Source organism: Centruroides vittatus, unplaced genomic scaffold (genome assembly GCF_030686945.1).
Source record: "Centruroides vittatus isolate TY-2023 unplaced genomic scaffold, ASM3068694v2 contig_689, whole genome shotgun sequence".
Taxonomy (NCBI): Eukaryota; Metazoa; Arthropoda; class Arachnida; order Scorpiones; family Buthidae; genus Centruroides; species Centruroides vittatus.
In genome coordinates, this window is record NW_027122434.1 from 450,262 (window position 1) to 463,990 (window position 13,729).

General features: G+C 26.3%; 1 protein-coding gene across 4 annotated transcripts in view; it reads right to left on the reverse strand.

Moving 5' to 3' along the window:
• Nucleotides 1-13,729, reverse strand: part of clu (clustered mitochondria protein homolog) — an 89,979-nt gene that overhangs the window by 3,648 nt on the left and 72,602 nt on the right. For 3 of the 4 annotated variants that reach the window (XM_067276399.1, XM_067276400.1, XM_067276398.1), the window contains exons 22-29: nt 13,089-13,166; nt 12,926-12,996; nt 7,533-7,605; nt 5,302-5,463; nt 5,048-5,114; nt 4,703-4,980; nt 3,859-4,050; nt 1,429-1,509 (exon numbers count right to left, since the gene is read on the reverse strand). In XM_067276399.1, coding sequence (XP_067132500.1) covers nt 1,429-1,509; nt 3,859-4,050; nt 4,703-4,980; nt 5,048-5,114; nt 5,302-5,463; nt 7,533-7,605; nt 12,926-12,996; nt 13,089-13,166 — 1,002 coding nt within the window. The remainder of the gene's footprint in view (nt 1-1,428; nt 1,510-3,858; nt 4,051-4,702; nt 4,981-5,047; nt 5,115-5,301; nt 5,464-7,532; nt 7,606-12,925; nt 12,997-13,088; nt 13,167-13,729) is intronic. The other variant, XM_067276403.1, reaches the window with a different exon arrangement.

Below are 13,729 nucleotides of genomic sequence, written 5' to 3' on the forward strand. Positions count from 1 at the left end.
AAATAAATTTTTAACTTTTGGTGTAATAAAAGTAGTTGCTAATTTAAAAATTTAGTTAGTTTATCACTGCTAATGTGATAATAAATTCAAAGTAGTGACAGTGTTTATTTGCAACGTTAACCTAGTAAATAAATTTATTACCATATTTACTAATTTTTTTTTATATGGTCTATATGTTCTGAAAATATTTATTCTGTAGCCTGATGACAAAGGTCTTGCACTCTTGAACAACTATAAGTTTTAATAATTTTGTATTGATAAACATTATTATATCACAAAAAAAAGGTGTAACTCAGTATTTATAATATTTTAGGTAAATTATATATACACTATTAATTTAAATAACTATTTGTATTTGTAATCTGATGAGGGAAAGAACTAAAGCATGCCATGGAACTAAAATTATGAAATCAAGTTAGATCTCAATATGAATTACTTTGAAAATTTTTAGAAGACATGCTTTTTATAGAACCTAGATATAAATTTGGTTATTCTAAACAAAAGAATATGTAATTTTACAGTTCAGTATCCGCAAGATTAAAAACTTTTATTTCACTTAATATGCTATCCTAGTCATTACATTAAAAGACAATTTAAAATGATTTTTCGTACTTAAAACTATCCCAAAGGAAATGATTAAGGCACAATCAGCAGCAGTTTACAAAAATTTTATAGAAAATCCAGTTTGTTCCATACAGATTTTGCAGAACTTCAATTTTTTCCTTGATTTTATTATTATATTTTGTATATAATCATTTATTTAATTAGTTAAATGAATGACAAACTGCTTATAGAATGCACTTATTTATTAATAATATTATTGCATGAATATGCGAAAATGAAATAATTTACTTTTTAAGTCAACAAAACACCACCTGGACAAAAATATGTAAAACAGACGATAGACCAGACGATGCAGTCAAGTGCTGACATCTGTTGTCAATAAATTCTATTTCGTACGGTTTGAGTTACAGTATTTTCTATGTGAGACTTTTTTTTATGCAGGTCCCTGTTGATAGCATAAAAAAATTTTTTTAATTGTGTGCGAAAGAATATTAATTTTACAGTTCAGTATCCGCAAGATTAAAAACTTTTATTTCACTTAATATGCTATCCTAGTCATTACATTAAAAGACAATTTAAAATGATTTTTCGTACTTAAAACTATCCCAAAGGAAATGATTAAGGCACAATCAGCAGCAGTTTACAAAAATTTTATAGAAAATCCAGTTTGTTCCATACAGATTTTGCAGAACTTCAATTTTTTCCTTGATTTTATTATTATATTTTGTATATAATCATTTATTTAATTAGTTAAATGAATGACAAACTGCTTATAGAATTCTACCAATTTATTAATCCTATTTGTATTTTTATGCTAATGAATTGTTAAGTTGATATATATAATAAAATGTAAATAACACTTACATATTCTGTAATAGTATAGGGATGATCAATGCCATTAACCCTTTCACTCATAAGAACTGCTTTTTGTTGATATGCCATTGCCTATAAAAAAAAATTCAAAAGATAAAATATATTTTAAGACAATTATAATTATATATATACATATGAAGTAAATTTTAGTGAATTTATAAATACTGTTTATTTATAAATTAAAATTCCTCAGCTGAAAAGTAATGAAATTTTTTCTTAAAATAATCAAAACTTAGTCTTATTATTGTTGTTGTTATTATTATTTATGTAATTAATTATACATTTTCTTTAAAAAACACAAAAATACAGATTCAATAAGGTAGTAAAGAAATACAATGAAAATGAATTATAAAATCACAGTAAAATCTATATTTTATAAATGATGAATCCCTATGCTTTCAATTCTTCCATTTATTTTAACTAATAATAATGATAAATGACAAAATGAATCAATAAAAATGTTCAAATCAAAAATAATAAATACAAGAATTAAAAAGAATGAGATCACAATATATTTTAATTATTATGATAAAATGATTGAATAATGGATATACAGTAGAGTGTCGTTAATCCGAATCAATTGGGGACGGGTTGTTCGGATTAGTGATTTGTTCGGATAACCGATTATGTACGAAAAAATATATTAACCTGTCCGATGTTCAAATTTTTATCCGTCGCATGTCGCTTCGTGTTGAATTTTCATCAATTTTAAGCCTAACGAAAATTTTTATAATAATAATTGAGGCTATTGTATCATTAAAAATTATTTCTTTATTTTTTACAAATAAAATAAATATATTGAAGAATATAAAAACATGAAAATTATACTTTAGAAGTAAATCTAGTATCAAAAACGTTCGATTCAGCACGACACAGTCTGACTGAAAATCATTCGGATAACCGGCGATTTGGATTACGGAGTCGCTTAACAACTCTCTACTGTACTTGATAATAATTCAGATTGCATATATCAGAATACCAAATATTAACTTTTTATATATTTTTTTCCTCCTCTGCAAGTATCAAGAGGGTTTTTATGTCCATTGTAATGTTTAGTCATAATGGAAATGGCCAGATGGTGAAGATAAGGATAAAGAAAATGAAAAAAAAAAAAAAAAAAAATTCAGATCAACCTAACCATAAAAATGTCTAAATTGACCTGGATCTTAACACTGATTCCAGAATGGCAGTTTGTCTTTTATCACCTCAACTATCTGGGCAACTTAAATAATAGAATTAGCAAGTGTACTTTCAAATTATAACATTGTGAATATTTTATTACTTACAATTTACTAGATTATTTTGCAAATACTTTTTCCATTTCACACAATCTCATAGACAACAGACTCACTGAGCATCAATGATTTACAATCATTAATCGATAATTTGCCTATAAAGTAATCTAAATTGTTTTATCATTATAATATTTGAACAATTCAGATACCTCAGTTCTTCTAGGTTGTCTGAGATCTATTAAAATAATGATGAAGTAATGATTTATGTCAGATTTATAACTCTTGCATAAATTTGCATGAAAATTTGTTTAATAATAATAATAACAGCTAAAGTTTGGCTTGTTATATTTCTTCTTGCATCAAATACTTGTTAGACTCTTAACTCATTTTGTTATTTCTGTAGCAATATTCACTCTGACATGGTGAAACACATTGAAATGATATTCAAATGTAACTTTTTACCTTGATGTCTCTTTTGTACTGATAAAAAGATTCTTTGGAGTATCTAATGGAACTATTATTTTAGCAATGTTTGTATATAAACAGTTGAATTCCTCTATTAAATATAAGATCCTAGTGTTATATTTATATCCTAAGCAATAACCAAATTTATTTAGGTTACTGCTTTGATCAGATGAAATTACAGACTGTTCATTGATTTATTTCAGTTTACAAAAGATGTCTAAAAACCTAAATTATTTTTGATACACACTTATCAACAAATTATATCAAAATTTGTTTGTATTTTTCTATATGATCCAATTAGATAATAAAAATATACTTTTATTATCTAACTTTGAAACAAACATTTTAAAATTAAAAAATCCTTTATTGGGCCTAGAAATGAAAGGTTAAAATAAAATACTTTATAACAAATGTTATATTTTTTTATGATATAGTACATTGTTGCTAATCCAAACTAATTATTATAAAAGATTGTTCAGATTAGTGAAAAGTTTAGTTGATAAATACAGTAGTTAGTTAATATCAGTTATAAAGAAGTCATAATAGGTTTTTATACAAAATTAATAGTTTGAATATTACAGGTAAATTAATTCTTTTTAATGTAACATTTTAGAGTTTTTGTAAAACTAAACAGATCTTATGACAAAATCATAATTCACAGCAAAATCAAATTATACAAAATAATAAGACTATAGAGTGTTTACTAGAAAAATTTGCTTACCTCTGCATAATCACCCATAATGTAATTAAGCCGTGATAACATGCGTAAACATTGAGCTATTTCTGAATGCATTGCACCATATACATTATTCAAAAGGTTAAAGGCTTCACTTATTAGTTCAGAACCATCCTTTAAATATCCTTGCTGAATCTTTGATTGACCAGTGCTATAAAAACTATATGCATCTGTTGCCTATATTTAATTAAAATTTAAAATATTTTATCATTTTAGTAGAGAAAAACCACATTAATTCTTGGTTTACAATTTAAAATTGATGAAAATGATAATTTTATATATTTAATTGTATTTTAAATTTTTAATAAAAACAATTTAAAATTTGTTTCAAATGACAAATTTTTGGACATAAAATTATCTAAAAATCTTTATTACAATTCTTTAAATATCCATGTATCTCAAATTAAAAATTCTGAAAATTCATACCACCAAATTACTGTATTTGATATAAAAATTTCTTTGTATTACTTTTACATTACATATTATAATTAAAATTTCAATTAAAGGAAAAATATTAATCACAGTAGAATAAATAATAGTATTCTGGTATTTAAAAAAAAAAAAATACCAGAACAGATTCAAGTATAGGATCTTAAAATCATTCATTATAACAGGAATATTTTTTACTTCTCAAATGAAAACAATTTATATTAAATAAGTTCTAAAATAATTTATAAAAATAAACCAAAACTTGAGTCTATTTTAATATTTTTTCTATTATGAAATAATTTATAAGTTATCAATCAATATCAATACTAACAATTATTATTACATTTGATTACATGTTTATAATATAGCTATATCATATCACTGTTTTCCTTTTACTTACTTTTGGATTAATATGCTTCACTATAGGAAAAACGTTCAATATATCTTCTTCCGTAAATGAGGGACGACTACGATGATCAAGATTATATTCTCTAAGTAATAACTGAATTCCGACTTTCATGCAAAAACTGCGTAAAATAGAAAATTTCTGAAGACCATAACGTTCTACAGTGTCATCTATACAATCAGTTTCTAGATTCCAATCATAATATGATTTCAAATCTGCTTTTAAATTACTCCACAGGAGTTTTGGTGTTAGAGAAGCCCATTCATTATTATCTGATTTAAAGAAAAATTTCTATAATTTAATGCATAATGAAAAATAAAATTTATAAACATAACAAACCTTGAATACTAAGAGGATTTTGCTTTCCTTTCTTCTTTCCTTTTCTCCTTGCAGTTCTCAATTGCAACTTTCAAAAATACATAATATATATAAATTACAAAATCAAAGTAAAAAAATTTAAATATTTTCTGAAGGCAATGTTATATAGTTTTCTTTTATAAATATTAAAAATAAATTTTCATTAAATAATGATTATCTATTTTTACTTGATAAAAAAAATCTGACAACTACATAATACATAAAAACATGTCTACCTCTTCTGTTGCAGCTGGAGTTGGTAATAAGTTACATGATGAAAGAAAGCAATTCAAAAAATGACAAATAGCAGTTGCTAAACTCATCATTTCTACTCCTTGAATGTATGATGTATAAACATGTTTTGCTGCACGGCACAAAATTTCACTTACAGCAATTGACTGAAACATTTTTCTTCAATTAACTTCCAATTCAAAATTATTTGAATTAATTCTGCTAATAACAGTTACCAAAATGTCATCATTCAACATCATTAGAAGTTGGTATTTTGAAATTTTAAGTTATTGACTAATTATTATTAGTTTACTATAGCTAGTTACTCAATTTATTATAATACTGCAATCCAGAATTTATTAAAATTTCTAAAAATAAATAAAATGTCAAATATCTACACAAATTTCAATAAAAGCACTTAAGTAGAAGTTAGTTTAAACAAAAAATATTATAAGAGTACACACCTACATAACTATTTCAAAAACACTGTTCTTAGTATTTGTTGGATGTCACCTAAAGTGAAAAGATCCACAGAAAAGTAACAGCAAAGACACGATAAAACTTGAGAGGACACATTTATTTCAATATTTAAGACAGTATCAACATGCAAGGTCACGAAGAGTACAAAATCTTAAATTAATTACTACTAGAAGCAACCTTACAAATTACCTTGCAATCTAGAGTTGCTAAAATCTATTTTTGACATTTTTTTCATGTTAAAAATTAATCCAATGTTTATTCCCTAAGTTTATTAACAGAGAGCAGCCATTAAAAAAAAAAAAACTAACAATAATGTTACAATGTTGCTGACATGTAGACTGCTTTTTATATTATTCAGGGAATAAATTGCAACTATTTACTTAATACCTAATACAATGCTAAGTAATCTGATAATGATTTAAAGTATACAAAAGAATGCATGCAAATACTATGCCAATTTATTTTAAAAACTTTAACACCCGCAATTTTGATATTTGCAATGGATTTGTTTCAAGAGATGACTATACAACGGAACCTCACTTAACGAGCAAAACAAATTGTAAAAAAGTGACTCGCTTAACGAGCGATGTTTCACATAATGAGTGACGAGAAGAGGGAAAGTCCCACATTGTGCGCATGCTCCATCAGTCTGTGTTTAGCACTTTGTCCACTAGCATCTTAGTGTTGCTTGTGATCATACATTTTTCCAAACTTGTATTCACACATTGTGTATAAATATAATCCATTATATAATAAACATGCGAAATGATATGCCAAATTCTTCGGCTATGTAAAGTCTAATTAAATATTAGAAATTACAGTATTTCAATTATTTTTTAATTTTTGCAAATCAAATTCACATTCCAGGTTTGTTCATTCCATGCTAGAAGAAAATATGATGATGATTCACATTCCTTAATGTATATTGTATAATTTTCTTTGACTAAATGTTATACATAAAATATTTGAGTACTTTTTCCAGCATGGAATGCATTATTGTATTTTACATTAATTTACATGAGAAAAATTGTTTTGCATTACGAATAAGATTCTGGAACAAATTATGCTCATTAAGCGAGGTTCCACTGTATACTGATCATAAATAATTTCATCTATGTTCAATTAAGTAATTGATATGTTTGGTAATTATCATTACACTAAATAATATATTACCAAATATGAAAATTGAGTGCCAAATTAAACAACTTAGATAATGATCTAATTATGAATTTTCCAAATTATTTTTAAATTGAATAAATTATTGAATTCAAAATTAATTTAAAATTTAGAAGCCTATAATAAATAATTTAAATCTTTATTAGTACTTATAACTTGATTAAATGTTTAAAGAATTTGTTTAAATTTTAAAGACATAATAAAAACAGCTTGGAATGAGATTCAAATCTGCAAAATTCAAAGTGACAAAGTTATACATTTATTTAATTGCCACATTTCCTCCAATCAAAAGAAAATTACTGTTTGTCTCATCCGAATACTCTTAATTCAGATCTTCTCATGATGTAAAATTTATGTTTAATCTACAAATTTATTTATGCCATTTTAATATATGCCTACATGCACTACAGCACATAGTAACTATATTACAAAAGTTTCATCTAAATCTCATTCTATAATATATTTACCTCTTATGTATTTCTTAACTTGGCTAACCACAAGATCAGAAGAGTTTTAATTGATGACAAATATGGTTACTGTTATCAGCAATATAAAAGATTGATAAAATATTCAAACTTACATATAAATATTCCAATTGTGATATTTTTGATAATGCATCTACTATTTTTCCTAAATATCTCATGTTAACACCTCTGAAAATAATAATAATAATAATAATAATAATAAACCACAAAATTCTTATTATAAATAAAAATAATTTTTACTTCATAAATTTTTAAGGTACTTTAACTTTTACAAAAAATGTAAAGTATATCAATATATATATTATAGATATATACATACATCAAACGATCACCTTAAATAATCGGGCTCTAATTATTAATCATTAAAATAGCAAATTTATAACCCAATTATTTAAGGCAACCATTTGGTTATGAATGTAAAGTATCTTTTTAAATCCTCTTACCTTAGAAACTAATATTTATAGAAGCCTAAATAAATATTACTGTTTTTAAGGTTAAGATACAAGATTTCTATTTCAAAGTAGTCGAAATGGGTTTGATTACATTATATAATTTTTTGACTTCTTATAATAAAAAGACATTCACTTCAATCAAAGTATTAAGTAAATTAGATTCAAATATGTGGCTTTAATAGAAATATGTAACTGATATAGTAACAATTATAGAACTCTCTTTAAAAATTGATTAATTCATTTACCGTATTTTACGGACTATAAGATGCACTTTTTTCTTCGAAAAATTGCCTCCAAAATTCAGGTGCGTCTTATAGTCCGTAAAATACGATATCTTATAATTTCAAATTGGAAAGACTTGAACATATCATTAATTAAAAACATTTTATTAAAAAGCTTAATTCAAAAAATTAATTTATAAAATTACAGCTACAAATATATATTAAATTTTATGGAAATAAATAATGCAAATATTATGGAATTAACATTATTAATTAAGTTATTTTTATATACAGTAACAAAATTACATTAAACACTATAATGATCTTCACATTGATATTACAAAAAAGATTTAGTTTTCTTAAAACAGAAACAGCATATTTCTAAGCAATTTTTTAAAGAAAAATTGTAAATATAATGTGCATGCTCAATATTTTTGTAAAAGAATTTTAGGAACAAGATACTTTTAGTAAAAAAATATTTTTGGGGATAATTATCTTTTGACAGTAATAATTTTTAAACTAATATTGGTTTAACTCAAGTTTGTTTATTTACAAAAAATTATACAAGGCAATTCCCATTAGGCAAAACAAGTCTCCCCACAAACAAACAAAAAACACAGAACAAAAATAAAAGCCAATTAAACATTAAAATTATATTTCACAAAGCTTTCTTGCATTGTTGCTTATTATTTCTCAATTCTTGTAAATAGGTCTTTAAAGTTTTTGACAGAATCAATAAATCTATTTTAAAAAGTTCTCTAAACTACCATATGAATAGTAAAGGATAAAACATGAGATTTTGAGTGATAAAAATAAGTACATGTAAATTAAAATAAGAAGGAAACTTAACCATTAAAAAAATGTATATGTTAGTATTTGTCATGTAAATTGGCTTGATTAAAGGATTTCTCAGTTCCTACAGGAAGGAAAGAGTAAAAAAAAAAAATAATGAACATACTCTACAAGAAAGCAAACAAAGTCCCATCTTGAATTTTTTAACTCAGAAGTATTTCCAATTCTATGGATACATCAAAATCTTTCACCTGAAGAATTTTTAGAGTAAAAATATCAAGAAAATTATCAGGCACATCTATTTTTAGACATGAAATCACTTGACTGATTTTTTAGTGCGCGATTCTCTCATTCTCCTTTATCATCAATTACAACCTATCGTATCATTAAATCTTATCCTTTTTTGGAAAATAGAAAAAACCCTTCATTATATTACATATTCTGTTCAAATTTTATTTATTTACTTTCAGATTATTGTTCATTACTAATCTAAACTTGTTTTCACTGTTCTCAAGTCATATAATTTTCTATTCACGAAAACTGGATGTCTTCAGTTGCAATGGAACAATTACAATTTTTCCTCTTGAAATTAATAGGATTTGCTTATTCATTTAATGATTTTTTGCTTTGCAAGAGTTTTCCAAAATAAACAAACTAATTAAATGAAGGATAACTGTATAAATAAAAATCAAGAACTTTACCATTCATACATTATGAAAAAATATATATATTTTTTAACTCCACCTTTAAAAAATCCTGATCTAAGTCTGAATGGACTGAAAGCTAAGAATTCCAAAAATATTCATCTGAAATAATATCCTGACTCCTAAAAATAGAGTTAAGGGTCTTATTTAATTTTAATTTAAGAAAAGTTAAATAAACTTTTCATTTGGTCATCTGATATATACAGTAGTAGCCAAGAAAACTATCTTCCATAAAAGCCTAGAAAAAAATTTTTTTTTGAATTAAAAGTATCATTTTGCTACAGACACACAAGAAACTGCAAAGATTGTACAATTCATATCATAAACATGAGAACACTTTTTATTGTCTTATTTAGTGTGTTTAAGAATCTACTGCAGTGATGTTCAGTGATGGCATCAGCCATTGGTATAAAAACTTGTGCAAAGATGGTGCTCTTTTATAAGCAAACTGGAAGTTTTCAATAGTTAACACTGTCTAATAAGTCCATAATTGTTTGTCGAAGGTATGCTCTTGTAAAATAGTACAAAAATTGCATTGTAGTTAATCAACAATTGTGAGTTTATTACAAAGGAGAAGCAAACAAGGCAACATTGACAGAATAGCTAGATCAAAATAAACCATGCCAGGATAGGGTGCTGAAGAATGTACTGATAGTTCTTCCAAAGTAAAAATAAAGTGGAAGAGCAGATACACACAAAACAAGTGCAGAAGCTGTGCAATATATGAAACATAAGTTTAAAAATCTATGCATGTAAAAATCCATTAGTGATGAGTAAAAGATATGAACAGCTTATCTGAGCTAAACAGCTTGCAGATTAAAGTATATGTGAGATTCTGTTAAGTTTTTTGAATGAATCTAAATTTTAACCTGCTCAGCAAATCAGGATCTGATAGCAAATCCTTTGTTAAGCATAAAAATGTTGTCGTCTATAACAGGAAATACTTGATACAGTCAGTAAGATTTCTAATAAGTCAAATGACATGAGGATATATATCCAGTAAATACATTGGCAGAGTACATTTGCTAAATGGATATGTGAATGCATAGTGCTACAAAATTACAGCAATACCTCGGTTTTCGTCAATAACCCATCTGAAAACAATCTGTGAAATCCAAAACTGATGAAAACCGAGGCAATTATTTCCATATGAACCAACGTAAATCCAATTAATTTGTTCTAGTTTCTCCAAAATACATACCAAAAACACATTTTATAGAGAATTAATATAGCATTAAATACTAAATAAGAAATTAATATAAAAGACTAATTAGCATAAAGATAAAAGATAAGATAATTAGCATTAAGATAAAAGCAATGGATTGTTTGGGTAGACACATGGGGTAATGTCTTGTCCAACTAACTTCTACAAGACATGAGCTTCTAGCCCATATTGCCCTGTAGTAAAGTGTGACGTAATTGTCATGTAATAGTAGTTGTATGCATTTATGATGGTCGTATCGTGGGGAATAATGCCTCCCAAGAGGTCTGGTTTAAGGGTAACTGGCACCTATTCAGGCATTACAGACATGGAGAAAACCCGGAAAACTTCACGTAGCCAGCCCATCCTGGGGAAGTGTGAACCCACAACCGAACTCCCAGTGTTCACGGAATGGAACCGTTGGCCAATGGTGGGCTGTCGTGGGGTAATGCTCAGACAATAACACCACACTGAGCTGGAAAACACATGGGTTGCCCTCTATTTTCACAAAATTAGCAGCAAGGTCACTTGAGCACGCCGATGAAATCAGAGGCAATTGACAAAAACTGACACACATTTTTTGCAAAAAAAAAAATCAACAAAAACCAAAACCTACGATAACTGAAATCAACAAAAACTGATGTATTACTGTATATCTGTCAAGCTTATTTCAATAATCAAGGAACAATTTCATAACATGAAATCCTACATCTTCCAAGACAACTCTGCACAAGTCACCATGTCAAATTAGTGAATAAAATATAATGTATCCTTTTTCTACAGTTTGTGCTTCAGTTTAAAGACAATAACAACAACAAAGTTCTACAAAAGGCCCAGACTGAATGCCTAAAGCTGTCCAGGCAACACACTCAACCCACTGAGAACTGCTGGCATATTATGGGCAAAAAAACTGCAGATAAGAGATCTGAAAATAAACAGCCACTGCAAGAATGTATTAAAAGTGTATTAAAAACTTAGTGGATGGATTTTTTTTCTATACTATGTTTAAATCTTAACAGTTTTTCAGTACTCAAAGTATTAGGATACCATTCAACAAAACAGTTGTTTTTCAAGTCAATTTACCCTGTGAACCTTTTTTGTGCTTTTATAACTGAATTTGCAAGTTCTTGCAATAGTGTTCATTAATACTGTTAATAACACTGACATAAAATAAGTTCAATGTAGCATTATAGATAATAAATTGCAATTTTTTGGTTTCTTCTCTGATTTCAAAGAACCAAGTGATAATTGTACAGTTGTCAAATCCATAACTGTAGACTAGATGATCCAGAATTTCTCATCCAAGTCTGCTGATTGCCTCCATGTGCAAGGATAAAAAAAAAAAAAAAAAAAAAACTTATATTTTACCTGCAAAATATTGTTGTCAAAACAATGGAGAAGTGTAAGCACATGAAGAAACAAACATAAATTGGGGCTAAGTAATAAATTCAATTCCATTGTCATCACTGAAATTCTGGACAGAAATTGAACCACTCTTTTAAACATTTACAATACAATACTTTCAATAATTTAAAAGTTAAATAATATATTATTATAATAAAAAAACAAATTTCTACCTACATAATTTTCATAAAACAAATTATGCTGCAGTATTTTGAAATGACAAACAACCATGCCTATAATTTATTTATATAATAGTTCACAAATAAATTTATGATATACTATGTATATAAAATTTATGATTTTATGTTGAATTTATTATAAATTAAAACACAATTATAAGCACAATTTTATAAGCAGGAAAAAATTAATTTCATATTGAAGTTTTTGAAGGGGTTTTAAAAATTTCTAAACGTTTCAAAATTATAATCTTAATAGGCATCCTTTTTCTAGTCATGCATTAAAACAAGTTTAAAACTTTTTGTATACACAAGTATGCACAATGTGAAAGTGTTATTCCAGAGAGTTAGAAATTTAAAACTTTCCCAATTAATTTAATTCAAAATAATAAAATTTTTTACATTTTTAACTACTTTTTGAAAACAATTACTTTTTGAACTATTAATATTATGACACAGGCTATAATCAAAATAAAACAATTTATAAATATTTTATAACCTTGTTTATAATTTATATATTGAAATCATAAATTATTACCTTCCATGAAGCGATTCAGTCAAAGTTATGCCATCAATTGGAGATGATGAATGTTCAAGACAATCACGAATCTAAACATGTTAAGAATAATATATACATAATATGCAAATTATTTATTCAAAATTAAATGGATTTCCATTAGAAACATAATACAATTACTTACAAATCCAGGTATCTGTACAGTAATGAGGAAATCTGCCGCATCCTTTACTAACTGTCGTTCTTTTTCAAGCCTTCCTTCCTATAAAATATAATTTAAATTATTAAATTAACTAAAAATATATTAGCAATTCAAACAATACTACATTGATGATATTCCCAATTTGTGTTTACATTTGCCATTAATTTATTCTTTATATTCATGATGTTCATTTGAAAACTTTAAAATTTTGGAAGAATTCATTATACCTTCAATATCAGGAAAGTAAATCATCTTTCATGACATATAATACACATCTCAAAGATGTGTATTATATGTATATATATACCTCGCCGGGTATGGCAATAGCTCGCTATGTGGCAGGGGATATGTTCATTGGCCATTGACATAGGATCGTCTCTAGCCAGTGCCTTTAATAACCATGGAATGTTATATAGAAATTTAAATACTTCTGGAAGTGAGGGCTGACTTGGGTCCAGGTGGCACAATTGATAGTGCACCGCACAGCAAGTGGAGGCTGCGGGTTCAAGCCTCACCCCGGGACAGTTATTTTCTTCCAGAAGGTTCTAAATTACTTATTAAATTATTAAAATTAAAATTATTTATTTAGATAAAAGATAGTGCCTAATGCTTACCTCTGGTAC